The 14,622-nt window shown below is 32.4% G+C and overlaps 1 protein-coding gene and 1 long non-coding RNA gene across 2 annotated transcripts; one reads left to right on the top strand and one right to left on the bottom strand.

Moving 5' to 3' along the window:
- Positions 1 to 3,086: 3,086 nt before the first annotated feature.
- On the bottom strand, positions 3,087 to 4,759 carry LOC116405034. The gene is made up of 2 exons (XR_004218092.1): positions 4,229 to 4,759; positions 3,087 to 3,293 (listed from the first exon to the last, which is right to left on the bottom strand). It is a non-coding gene; the product is annotated as an uncharacterized LOC116405034 (long non-coding RNA).
- A 3,183-nt stretch (positions 4,760 to 7,942) lies between these two features.
- Positions 7,943 to 13,420, top strand: LOC101218056 (carbamoyl-phosphate synthase large chain, chloroplastic). The gene is made up of 4 exons (XM_004139717.3): positions 7,943 to 9,521; positions 10,167 to 10,859; positions 11,137 to 12,697; positions 13,063 to 13,420. Exons 1-3 carry the CDS (start codon positions 8,178 to 8,180, stop codon positions 12,676 to 12,678), a joined length of 3,579 nt encoding a protein of 1,192 aa, XP_004139765.1. The 5' UTR covers positions 7,943 to 8,177; the 3' UTR covers positions 12,679 to 12,697; positions 13,063 to 13,420.
- Positions 13,421 to 14,622: the final 1,202 nt, after the last annotated feature.

Here is a 14,622-nt window from a genome sequence, read left to right as displayed (position 1 = left end):
GAACTTTAACGACCCAATTTTCCTAGTAAGTTGAGGTCATTATTATTTAAATAAATATAGATTTTTATTTTTTTAAATATACAAGAATATAATTTAAAAATTGAAGAAAAGCTTTAAATAATAAAAATAAATAATTAATTAAAATAACTAATCAAAATACTGGTTTGGGCCCATAAAAATAGAAGAAATACTTAAAATAATTGAATCGAAGTTCTGAAATAAACCTCTGAAAATATAATTACTAAAATACAAATGCGGAAGAAAACTGAACTATTCCCTATGGCAATCCACGATCACTTCTTATCATTCGCCAGTTTGCCCTTACTTGAAAATTAAATATTTAAAAAAGTGAGTATGAATTTATTGTGGTAGAAGAGACGGTGCATGTTAATCGAGAAGAGACTTATTTAATAATGATAATATTGATAATAATAATAATAAATATCATTATTATATCTTTTAATTAACTTTTCTTTCACATTTTGCCTTTCCAAATAAAGATCTCTCTCCACCTTAAGTACCCATTAACAACTTTTCTTCTTTTCTTTTCTTTTCTCTCTCATAAACCAATCAACTTTTCCTCTCTCCTTGTTAATTATCCAATCAAATCATCTCCTTTTTTACTTTCCCAAAATCCAATATTTTTTTAAAATAATTATATTTTTCATAATATAATTATTTTTCTTTCCCTCCAAATATCTTTCCTTAAAATACTAAATCATTTAAAATTATTCCTCTTTAATAGTTATATTATCCCCATAATATAATTATTTTTAATATTCCATAAATTATATATATATAACTATAAACAACCAATATCTTTAAATATCACTAAATCTAACAAAACTTCCAATTATCTAAAAATAACACCTAAATAAATCCAAGATAATTAAAATCAAAATTTCCTTAATTTTTGGGATGTTACACGAACACTCGTGAATGACTAACTTACTGTTATTGATCTATATCCGTGGACACAAAATTATATCTACAATGAGAAGAGTTCAGTAGTGAGTCTTTAGTGGAGTGTACACACAATTAACGAATATTGATTAATGTGGTTAATGAGTTTAGCCAAGTAATCTCATATTGTTGTAGGTTCTGATTTGTAGGTCCATTAGGTCCTCTTCGTAGCTCGTAAAGGTTAACGAGATTTATTTACATTGGTTGTAATTTGAAATGTTCAAAATTATTTTGGGAATTAGTTTAATGTATGGTGATACATTATAATATAAAATTTGCAAACTTTATTATATAAATTTAATTTTGGATATGATTCAAAATTAATTTATGAAAGATAAAACATTTGAATAACTTCAAATATTAATTTAATGTGAATTGGATTCATATTAAACTTATATTTGAATATGAGTCAAATTTAATTTAAGTTAAATATAATATATTTAATTTAGGTATTAATTAATTGAAGATATTGCATCCAGAAAAAAGCGAATTTCTTTCAAATATCTCTAAACATTTTTCCATCTCAATTGGTTTCCACAAACCAATCTCATTCTAGAGGATAGGAAGGTGTTCGACGAGTTGTGTCTCTAATTCGGTGATTTGTAGATTCAAAGACGTCATCGAAAGTAAGTTCTTTGTATCTTTCAATTTAAAAGCATGCTTAGTTTTGATTTAGAATTTTGATTCCAAAATTTTGCCAATGTATTGGTATTTTAAGATTTCCAAATTAATTTGAGTAATAGTTCTTTAAATTCTTCAGCTGTCATAGGACTTTTATCCTTTCAAAAACTTTAAGACATATAGAGCTTAGTGTTAAGCCTTGGGGGAGGTAGTGACAATAGGGATAAGTATCTCGAGATAGTATGATTGACATCAAGAGCATTGTTTAAAACTTTGTAAGAGAGTTGAATGACATACTACCTTTGAAAAGAAATATAATTAAGTCAACTTTTGAATTCTCGAAGGCATAATTTACCACAACCTCATGACATCCTACGGAATAGTGACATGACGTTATGACTTTTTTTCCTTATCCAATAAGTAATGCGACAATGTCGTACTGCTATTCATGTTTTTAGCTTTTGGATGAGGCCTTTAGGGGTAAATTCATCGTCTCACAACTGTCTTTAACCTAGTTACTTCAGTAGGGATTCAAATGATTCGTTTTAATTGTATTTTCATTCTAGACATTTGATCTACCTCTTAGGTGCTTAAAACCTACAAAATCATCAGTTAAACACATTAAAATATCTAACAATCCCAAGTTAAAGTAGAGTGAAATAAAATATTTAATTAAGTGTTATTAGATTATCCCAAACTTAGTTTTTTTCGTCCTCGAGTTAAACATAAACATAAATTCAAATAAGATTTGGTCACGACCACCCTAATGACTTGCTCTAACAACTACCTTCAATAATTAACTCTAACAATCACCTCTGATAACCCCTTATCCAATTAACATGCACATATATCAAATGTAGCTATACGACCTAAACTAAAATAATGGACACTAAACCTCCAAACTAATATAATTTTAACTGAGACAGTAACCACCTTAAATATATACTATATCAAATGTAGCTATACGACCTAAACTAAAATAATGGACACTAAACCTCCAAACTAATATAATTTTAACTGAGATAGTAAGCACCTTAAATATATACTTTTATAATCCACGTACTATAATAATTAACTCAACTATTAGACAACCTCTTAGATATAAAAAATTTCAATATAATATTCATTTGTGCAACAAAAATAATGTTTTCTAGTAATATTAAATAGATATTCTAAAAATTTGTTACTAAATTTAAAATAATGTTTTCTAGTAATATTAAATAGATATTCTAAAAATTTGTTACTAAATTTAAAATATAAGCTTCAAAGTTTTAAACTTCAAATTGATATTTCATAACTAAAATTGAATTAAAAAAATATTAGAGTAAATATCAAGTTTAAACTTCAAATTTTGAGTGTTGTATCAATTTAAACCTTAAACAAATAATTACATCAATTTAAACTTTAAATTTTGAGGATTGTGTTAATTTAAACTCCGAATTAATAGTTGTATCATTTTAAATCGTAAACTTTTTATATGTAAATCAATTTAAACCTTAAGCTTTTATAAGTGTATCAATTTAAAGTTTGAGCTTTCATGAATGTATCAATTTCATCAACTTTCATAAGTGTACATAAATAAAACATAATATGTTGATAAAATTATTTAAGTTCATGTACAAAAATTGAGATAAAACTCCTCATCTTTTAGCGCCGCAAACCCTTCCTTTTTTGGAGGCTTCATAGAGCTCGAGCGTGCATCTCACATCCTAGAAAAGTTTATGGTTTAGTTTGATACAACTATTAATTTGAGATTTAAATTAATACAACTCCAAAGATATAAATGACAATAATGCTGAGCAAAATTTTAAATTCTATCATAGTTCTCGTGGAGGGTGCACAAATGATGTGTAAAAAGATATAATCTTTTATCTCTCACCTCTTGTGTTGTGTATTCAATTATGCATGAGGTAGAAACTAAGGCTCTCAAATCCAATAGGGTGACATAACAACATTTTGTATTTATGTATCAATTAGATTCTTATTAAATAAGTTCACTATGCTTTTCATTTTGTTAATGGGAAAGTGGTCCATCCTATCCTACCAAAGCTCTATTAAAACAAATCATGTACAAGACAGAAACATGGATCTATTATTTATTCAATAATTTGTTGGGTTTTTCTTTTAAGATGGAGGTACCAAATATTATTTGCAAAACTAAGTCTCATACAAAAGAAAGAAAGAAAGAAAGCATCCTTGTTCATAAAAAGGATCCAAGAGAATGAATTTCCAGCCATATTCATTTTCTTTTTAAAAAGGACACACATATATATATTATACAACAAAACAACAAAAGGACTTTACAATCTGAGGCTAAGGCACAAAATAAAACACACCACAATGACAGAAAACACCCAACCAGAACACCCCAAACTCAATACATCACATAGAACAAGCCAAGAAAAAAATAAACACAAACTAACAGAGAACATAGGGAAAACAAAAATCAAACCCTAAGGCAGACTAGAAATATTCCTAGGCTAAGAAGTAGCATGAACACAAACAATATCAAGAAGAGTAACCACAATCATAGAAGTATCATGAGCTTGATCCCATGCCATCACCAATTAAGCTCATGTCACGCATAAAATAAATAGCATCAAACCATAATGCATGTCACAATACTTATGTTTGATACCCTTACCAAACCCAACCACACAAGCCTATTGCAACTCAACCTCGTCCAATAACCCTTTCCACTAGAAGAGTCCGTTGAACTCATAATTGCATCTCACACCTGACGTCCAAAAGCACACTCAAAGAATAAATGATCCGTAGGCTTAGACTCCCCAAATATAATAATACTCACTCAAGTTTCATCTACCATTCTAACACAACCAATACCTTGTCCTCAGTCCATCCTGCACAACCAACCAAGCACAAAAGAAAAGGCGAGGAATATTTCCCCAAGTCAGTTAAAACTCAATCAAGATACTCTGGGATGCCCAAAACACAAATCTTTCCACGCACTCTTAACAGTAAGTTGATCAAACCTCCGACACCCTCGATTAATTAGCAGACTATATGTTGATTATTTCATGACTCTTGCATGATCAGCACCAACACTTGATTGTTTATTCAAAAGGGAATGAGAATGATTCATTAGAGTAGGCCTTGTTTACTTAAAGAAAATGAGAATAAAAGGAGGGGGGTATTAGATACATCACAGTCTTCTTTTTCTCTTTCTCTTTCTCTTTTCTTTTTTGTTGGTGAATATGACTTCCAAAGATACTTTATTATCAATATTAATTAGAATGGAGTCTTCTATTTCTCAATTTCGCTTCCACTAACTTTTGTTGGACCATTTTGATGAATCATCTTAAGTGGACATTGATTGTATCATGTTATTTTATTATTAGACTATAATATAAATTTGAAAAGTTCTACCAAAACTAACTATCCATTTTATTGTTATACAAAGGGACTATAATTCAAAAAACTTCCACGATAACTAAATAGTTGGTGGAAAAAATGTCACGTAATCGAAACTCAAGAATATTATTAATATCCTAACATAATATCTTACATGTTAATTTAATTTTAATATATGATAACTCTAAAATAACGTTAAATCTGGAGTTTAGATTTAGGTTTAGGGAGTTTGAATTTAAGAAATTGTATTTAAAATGCAAGTTTAGGGTAGCGATTGTTGAATAAAATTGTGTTCCAAGTGTATGAACATCAAGTGGAGAATTTTTAAAACTTGTCTTTATGAAGTATTTTCTTATATAACTTTCGTCAATTGTAAAATAAACTTTAAAAAAATTAGATGAATATTTTTTTTAAATAGACATTTGATTAAATTTAATTTCATTTGATTTACCGTTTAATAATTTGATGATTTGATTCTGCTAGGTTTCGAAATAATTTTCATAGATTTTTGTCACCTTATATGATTTGCAGTTTATTTACTCTTTTTACCGTATTATGCTCACTTCTAATTGAAATAAAATTAATATTTTAATCTTAAATTCAATTGAAAAATTATATATTTTTTTTATCAAATTATACTTGAGGAATAAAAGGAATATCTCCTCAAGATTAAATTTTAATTTTATTTATCTTCTAATATGCATTGTTTCCAACATTTTAATTTTTAAGTCTAAAAAATATTCTAGTTAAATTATTGGCCAACTAAAAAGATTGTACATTTTTAAAAATCCATTTTTATTTAACCACTTCTAAATTGAACTTCTTAAGATAAGAAGTCAAATGTATTTGACAACTTTTTTTTTTTTTAAAGTATTATTATATACACGTTTGTTTGATTTTTTTATATACTATAAAATAGTTCTTATTAATATTTTTCAAGGTTGGTTAATAACAATTCATAATTTTAATTAATATAATTATTATTTTATAATTTAAATTGATACAACCAACAATTTGAAATTTTGTGTGAAAAGTATGATTAAAAACCTTATTTTAAGATATGATTAATTAACAAATCTCTAACTTAAAAATAGACAAACTTTTGATATTAAATAACAAACATGATTTTGTTATTAGGCTATAGAACTCAACTCCTAAATCAAATACATTATAATTAATCTTTTGTGGGGGAAGGAATGTCACCATCCAAACGTTAATTTCAATATGATTAAAACTTGTTTAATTACTTTTAAATTATGAGTTAACTAAGTGTAGAAAAAGTTGATGTTAGTGGATATTTTAATTACAATAATTCCCTAATCATTTATTAATCCTTCGTAAAGTTGTTGGGTGCAGCCTTAATTCTTTGAGAAAAACATAATAATAATAATAATAAAATCTGAGCAGTTGAGAGAAAACAAAAAGAAAAAAATGGAATATTCGTCATCACCTATATTTATTAATTTTATTTTCTTATTGTTGTTCAACTTACTTTATACAAACAATGCATTTCTTTCCAAAAGATTGTTATTAAATTACTTAAGTTGTTTTTATTTAGAAATGTCTAATCGCTGCATATAATTTAAATTAAATCTTGCCAACTTAACCATACCATGTAAATTTTTTTAAAACATTATGATCAACTTAACTTATAAGAGGGATGAAATAGACCAAACTCAATTCAATTTTTGATTGTACTATTCATCTCAAATTGAGAGATTTAGTTTTCATTTCCAAAAAAAGTTACCAAATTTTGAAAACTAACCATATGTCTAAGAATTCTATGTCCATCTTCTTTTCTTCTTCTTCCTATCTTCATCTCGTCTAAAGTCTATATTGTAAACCAAATGAATGACCAATCAAAGAATGACCTCGAAAACTTCATTCCATGCTTGATGCTAGGAGCTTCACCCTATGCTCCACTGTTCTGTTTACAACCACCATCGAGAAGAAGACAGAGAGAGAGGAGGAGGAAGAAAGAATGGGGGAAGAGCGATGACGAAGAAGAAAGAATAGGGTTTTTAAAGGTTTTATCAATTTAAAAAACATCATTAATTGGCAAGAAACCTTAACATTCTGCACAAGGGAGAGATAATCAAACATTAAATTTTCCTTTGTTTTACATTTATTTATATATATATTAATGAGTCAACCACTAATGTTAATAAAAAAAATTGAAACTTAATAAGCTCTTTTGTAAAAAAAGAAAAATGAAAAATTATGTAATAAGGACCTTGTTTTAAGGCTCTTTTATGTACAAACCAATAATTTTGAAGTGAGACATAGACAGGAAGTGTAAGAACTAAAACCTATCGAGAAAACACTTTTAGTTTGAGTGTGTAATTTATAAAAATTTTAGGTTTTACGAAATAACTATCTTGTTTTGAAAATTAATAGACTTTGATAGATTCTATTATATTTGTAATTTCAAAATATTGTTACATATATACTAATATTTTGAATGGAAGTATTTCAAAATAAAAATATAAGTAAGATGTAAATAATTATTAACCATATAAGTAGGGACCAAAATAGTTGCAAGAATTTAGGATGGAGAGAGTCCATTAGTGATGGTTGCAATTATTTAAAAACTGTTAATAGGGTTAGGCGTATTTGAGGGGAATGAGTTTCCATCCAATCCTTTCTTACATTGTTTTTTTTTTTTACTATTTAGAATTTCCATTTCCGTTTTGTATTTGATTCCCAATCATTCCAAACTCACAAATTTTAATCCACAATGAATCTGATCACATCCAACTTTGTGAAATACCGTCCTAATTATTATAAAAACTAAAAAGAGATACCCAATCAAATTGAAATAGGAAATTAGTTCAAAATCGTATATTTTTAAATTAAAAAATTAAGAAAAACAAAAAAAAACAAAAAGGGAAAGAAGGCAGTGGGCCAACTGAAAGGGCCCATTAGAAATGACACGCGGCCTATCCATAGAAACCCTAATATTCAAACCCTTCTGTCTCTCTCTCTGCGTCATTTCTTCTTCTTCTTCTTCTTCTTCTCACCAACTCACTCTCTGAGTTGCACTCACTCCATTTTCATTATCACTTCCATTTTCACCTTACATAAATCTCATACTCACTCATTCTTCTCTCCCCTTTCTTTCTCCTTTTCTCGTTCCTTCCCCCCCCCCCCCCCCCCCCCCCTCTCTTGCTCTCTGACGCCTTCGCCATTTCTGTTCTCAGCTCTTGGAGTGGGGCTGAGAGATGGGTTACTGTTTGATTCCCTCTCAATCTCTCACAGCCAAGTCCTTTTTGTCTCCATCCTCCTCCATTTCTCGTTTTCCCGCTTCCTCTTTCTCCAATCCCACCCTTGCCAACTTTTTTTCTTACACTACCAGACTTGGATCATCTTCGCTCAACATTCACCCATGCCACCACCGTCTTTCTCCGTTTGGGAAGCTCTACACCCAAAAGGGTTTGGTTCGATGTCTGAAAAATGACGAGAACCCGATCAAAGAGGTTAAAGCTGGGAAAATTGGCAAGAGAACTGATTTGAAGAAGATTATGATTCTTGGTGCCGGTCCCATTGTGATTGGGCAGGCTTGTGAGTTTGATTATTCTGGTACTCAAGCTTGCAAGGCCTTGAAAGAAGAGGGTTATGAAGTTGTATTGATTAATTCCAATCCGGCTACGATCATGACGGACCCGGAATTGGCTGATAGAACCTATGTTACTCCCATGACACCGGAGCTTGTTGAGAAAGTTCTTGAGAAGGAACGCCCTGATGCTCTCTTGCCCACTATGGGTGGCCAGACTGCGTTAAATTTGGCGGTTGCTTTAGCTGAAAGTGGTGCTCTGGAGAAATATGGGATTGAGTTGATTGGAGCCAAGCTTGATGCAATAAAGAAAGCTGAAGATAGGGAGTTGTTTAAACAGGCTATGAAGAATATTGGGATTAAGACACCACCTTCAGGGATTGGGACTACGCTTGAGGAATGTATTGAAATTGCTGGTGAGATTGGAGAATTCCCTTTGATCATTAGACCTGCTTTTACGTTGGGGGGAACTGGAGGTGGGATTGCCTACAATAAGGAGGAATTTGAGTCTATTTGTAAGGCAGGTTTAGCGGCGAGTTTGACGTCCCAAGTTCTGGTGGAGAAATCTTTACTGGGTTGGAAGGAGTATGAGCTTGAGGTCATGAGGGATCTTGCCGATAACGTGGTGATCATTTGCTCTATTGAGAATATTGATCCCATGGGAGTTCATACTGGGGATTCCATAACAGTGGCACCTGCTCAAACTTTAACTGACAAGGAATATCAGAGGCTGAGAGATTACTCCATTGCTATTATTAGGGAAATTGGTGTTGAGTGTGGTGGTTCGAATGTGCAATTTGCTGTCAATCCAGCTGATGGTGAGGTGATGGTGATCGAAATGAATCCGAGAGTTTCAAGGTCCTCTGCTTTGGCTTCCAAGGCTACGGGTTTTCCAATAGCAAAGATGGCAGCAAAGTTGTCTATTGGTTATTCATTGGATCAGATTCCCAATGACATAACCAAGAAAACGCCTGCTAGTTTTGAGCCTTCAATTGATTACGTGGTGACAAAGGCAAGTTTTTTTTATTCCTACTTCTTACTTGAAATTTGTTTGCTATCTTTTCTGTGGTTTTGGAATTGGAATTAATGGGATATTGGTCCATGGATTAAACTATGTACTCAAGACATGATACTGGTAAGTTTAGCATGGTTGTGACTGGTGAATTGTGATTCATTTTAAACTTCAGCTTTGTCGAAGCAATACTTCTACCTAGATTGGAAAGCAATAGGTTGAGCTGTTTCCTTATGTAATTAACTTAGAGAAACACAGTTTGTGTATTCGAAGTCCTAATTAGTTAGTTGGTGTGTACAAAATCTAAATTTGTATGGTTTTAAGAATATTGAGCGTATTTTAAGAGGGGATTTTGAGTATAAATATTCTTCATTGTCTATGGTAACCAATTTCCTTCAAACTTTTTGTCTTTTCCTTGATTTTCAACATATTCATTTTTAGAAAGTTTGATATATGTATCTAAAAAAATTAATATATGTATATGATTAATACAGCATTCCTATATCTTCTTGTTAGCTGACTTGATGACAATTGATATTTTATACATGTTTTCATCTTCAATACTGGTGACTCTGGTTTCTACATACCTCTATGTCTCTCTTCTTCCTTGTAATATGTTGTTTCTGCATTTTTTTGTTGTTGCAGATTCCTAGATTTGCTTTCGAAAAGTTCCCAGGTTCTCAACCAATATTGACAACTCAGATGAAATCAGTTGGTGAAGCTATGGCTCTTGGCCGCACTTTCCAAGAATCGTTTCAAAAAGCTGTAAGATCATTGGAATGTGGCTACTCTGGATGGGGTTGTGAACCCATTAAACAACTTGATTGGGATTGGGAACAATTGAAGTATAGCCTTCGAGTTCCTAATCCAGATCGCATCCATGCTGTATATGCTGCAATGAAGAAGGGGATGAAACTGGATGACATTCACGAGCTGAGTTACATTGACAAATGGTTTCTTACTCAGTTAAAGGAGTTGGTGGATGTCGAGCAATACCTCTTGGCTCAACACTTATCGAATCTGACAAAGGAGGATTTCTATGAAGTGAAAAAGAGAGGTTTTAGTGATAAGCAGATAGCATTTGCCACTAAATCAACTGAGAATGAGGTGCGCTCTAAGAGAATATCTTTGGGTGTCTTCCCAGCTTATAAGCGGGTGGATACATGTGCTGCAGAATTTGAGGCAAATACCCCTTATATGTATTCTTCTTATGATTTTGAATGTGAATCAGCCCCAACTCAAAAGAAAAAGGTCTTGATATTGGGTGGTGGTCCAAACCGTATTGGTCAGGGTATTGAATTTGACTACTGTTGCTGTCATACTTCGTTTGCTCTACAGGTTTGTGTTCTTTTAAATAATTGAAACGTGCATACGAATTAACTGATACAGCTTATGAAGCTTATCTTCCAACATTTTTCAGTATACCCGCATGTTAACCATATTTAGTGGTCATTGGTAATCCAGAGTGACAGATTGACTTGATTCCATCTGATGCAATCTTATTAGGTTTTTATGATTAATATTGTAAGCACTGTGCTGCATGTCATACTTTTTATCGTCTTCTATTGGTAATGATTCTTAAAACCTAGCTTGTAACAACTTCTTGCTTTTTCAGGATGCTGGATATGAGACAATCATGATGAACTCAAATCCTGAAACAGTATCAACAGATTATGATACTAGTGATCGCCTGTACTTTGAACCCTTGACGATTGAAGATGTTTTTAATGTTATCGATTTAGAACGTCCAGACGGCATCATTGTGCAATTTGGAGGTCAAACACCTTTGAAATTGGCTCTCCCAATACAGCGGTATTTAGATGAAACCAAGCTCATATCTGCCAGTGGTGATGGACATGTTCGCATATGGGGCACTTCTCCAGATTCTATAGATGCAGCTGAAGACAGAGAAAGGTTCAATGCAATCCTTAACGAGTTGAAGATAGAACAACCAAGAGGGGGCATTGCCAAGAGTGAAGCAGATGCACTCTCCATTGCCAAGGATATAGGTTACCCAGTTGTTGTCCGACCTTCTTATGTTCTAGGTGGCCGGGCAATGGAAATTGTGTATAGTGATGATAAACTAGTGACTTATCTTGAAAATGCTGTGGAAGTGGATCCAGAACGTCCAGTATTAGTCGACAAATATCTATCAGATGCTATTGAAATTGATGTTGATGCGTTAGCTGATTCACATGGGAATGTGACAATTGGTGGGATAATGGAGCATATTGAGTTGGCTGGTGTTCATTCGGGTGACTCTGCTTGTTCACTCCCAACGAAAACAATTCCCTCATCTTGCCTCGAAACTATCAGGAATTGGACAACAAAGTTGGCAAAGAGACTAAATGTCTGTGGGCTAATGAACTGTCAGTATGCGATCACTATGGCAGGGGAGGTTTTCTTGCTTGAGGCCAATCCTCGTGCTTCCCGTACGGTACCATTTGTATCTAAAGCCATTGGGCATCCATTGGCTAAGTATGCTTCGCTTGTTATGTCTGGGAAGTCTCTATATGAGCTTGGCTTCACCAAAGAGGTCATCCCCAAACACGTGTCTGTGAAGGAAGCTGTCCTTCCTTTTGAGAAGTTCCAAGGCAGCGATGTGCTATTAGGGCCTGAGATGAGAAGCACTGGTGAGGTCATGGGTCTTGATTTTCAGTTTCCTATTGCATTTGCAAAAGCTCAAATTGCTGCAGGGAATAAGTTGCCACTTTCTGGAACTCTGTTCCTAAGTTTGAATGACTTGACAAAGCCCCATCTTTCCAAAATAGCCAAGGCATTTTTAGAGCTTGGATTCAGCATCACTGCAACTTCTGGAACTGCCCACGTTCTTGAACTGGAAGGCCTTCCTGTTGAACGAGTTCTGAAGCTACACGAGGGGCGGCCTCATGCTGGTGACATACTTGCTAATGGGCAGATTCAGTTGATGATAATCACTAGTTCTGGTGATGATCTTGATCAGATTGATGGACGCCATCTGAGGAGGATGGCTCTTGCATACAAAGTACCTATAATAACGACAGTTGCTGGAGCGTTGGCAACTGCCGAAGCCATAAAGAGCCTGAAGTCAAGTTCGGTTTCAATGATCCCTCTTCAGGACTTCTTTGTTGAGACTAAAAGTGGGAGTCAAAAGGACTTGCAGTCTGCCTCTATATGATTCCGCTGTATATACATTTGTAAGTCCTTGTACTTACATTTTTCATCCAAGTTTATGTCTAATTAGTCGTCCCATAAATAAATCTCTAATAAGTCTTTAAACTTAAATAAATCTCTAGTAAGTCTTTAAACTTTAAAAATGTGCTAACAGTTTCTCAACTTTTAAATTTGTGTCCGAATAAGCTGATCCATGAAGCTCTAATCTTTCAAATTTGTTTAGTACGCCCATGACGTTTAAAATATGTTGTATAGGGAGATCTATTTGAAACAACTTACCAAATACAATTAACAGTTTAAGGACTTTTTAGTTCCCGTAATTTAACCTGAGGTATGATTTGTTTGGCCTGGCTTCTGATTTTTCCGTTTTGCCTTCTGTTTTTCTCAGGTACTCAAGCTTTGCCAGTCCTATGTATGCTTACCATAACAAATTTTACAAGCAACGATGGCTGTTTTGGTTTGGACTTAAAACTTGTAATATAAATAACTTTTCATAATTTGTATAACTATATTTCATGTTGTTGGTATGTTCCCACATCAAGGATTTGGAGAAATATCTTTCAAATGTGTCCATTTTAGGGCATGACATCATTGACATGGGTGCCCAATCATTCACATCAATGGGAAGATATGAATCTACTTTCCCCCTTGATTGTGAAGCAGCCTCCATGTATGAATGCTTTGGAGAAACATTTTCAAATAAGAATCAGAGTTAAGGTATAGACTTGGATTATCTTTCACTGCCATTTCTTTTCCTCTGTTTCCAGTTTTATTCCCCTTTCTGATCTGCTATTATCCCTTTTTGCAATATGATAGATGTAATGAAATCATCTTTCTTTCTCCTTTGCTGCATAAGAATTGGATGTCGTATTTCTTAAACATTTTCACATGTTTTGGATTTTATATTGATTGACACTTCCATTATATTGTAAAAATCTGATGAAATATTTTTAAAATAGTAACCATATGTAAAGTAACTGGTGTGTGATTGTAATATTATTATTCTGTCTTTTAGATCTTGTAAGCTATAAGCTACATATACATTTTACCGAAATTTTTATTGGCATTTACATAAATTTGAGATTCCAACCATTTAAGCCCTGAAGTAAATTCAAGATCGTCTCTATTGAAAGATTAAGACATCCATCACTATTAATTAGTTGCGAATGAAAATGGTTTTTCAAAGTGAGACGAATCTTTAAGCCAATCTGGATCCAATCACAGCTACTCTTGACATTTTGTAGCTATTCAACATTTTATTTTATATACTAGTTAAAATTTGTGGTTAAATTAAATTCTTGTGGAATTTGAATATCGATTGAATATATATGGGGCAAAATGTGAGTTTGAACTTGATTTTATTTGGTTGTTCAAATTTTAGTTCTTTATATGAAAAGAATTATGTAAAGGTAAGTCGTTACAATTAAGTCCAACTATGTTTGAAAATGATTGTTGTAAAAGGGTACTTACCTTGGTGGAAGTATGGAACCCAATCTTAAATTAAAAGCTTCACACTTCAAACAAACGACGTTAGTAACAAAAAGAAAAGCATTGAAATGAGTTTGAAAAATCAAGTAGAACTAAGAATCGAAGGTGATTTAATACGTAAAGTTTCACAAGAAAGGGTCCTTACCATGGTGGAAGTACGAAACCCAAGAGAGTGGTGTCTAAGTAAGTTTCTTGAATTAAAGCTTCAAACAAATGATGTTAGTAGCAAAAAGAGAAGCATTGAAAAGAGTTTGGAGAAATCAAGTGGAACGAATAATCAAAGTCAGTTTAATATGCAAAGTCAATTCACAAAAAAATGTAAGTAAAAATTGAAACCAATGAAAAAAATGAGGGAGCGGGAATGGGTACTAATCAATTCTTATCGTTGAATTAAAGATGATCATGAAATGATTTTTGCTTAATTAAATTGATCAAGTGTCTTTTCAAGGTCAACTTGCTT

Source organism: Cucumis sativus, chromosome 7, assembly GCF_000004075.3.
Source record: "Cucumis sativus cultivar 9930 chromosome 7, Cucumber_9930_V3, whole genome shotgun sequence".
Taxonomy (NCBI): Eukaryota; Viridiplantae; Streptophyta; class Magnoliopsida; order Cucurbitales; family Cucurbitaceae; genus Cucumis; species Cucumis sativus.
Note: the sequence above shows the minus strand (reverse complement) of the source record. Positions and strands in the feature narration are given on the sequence as shown.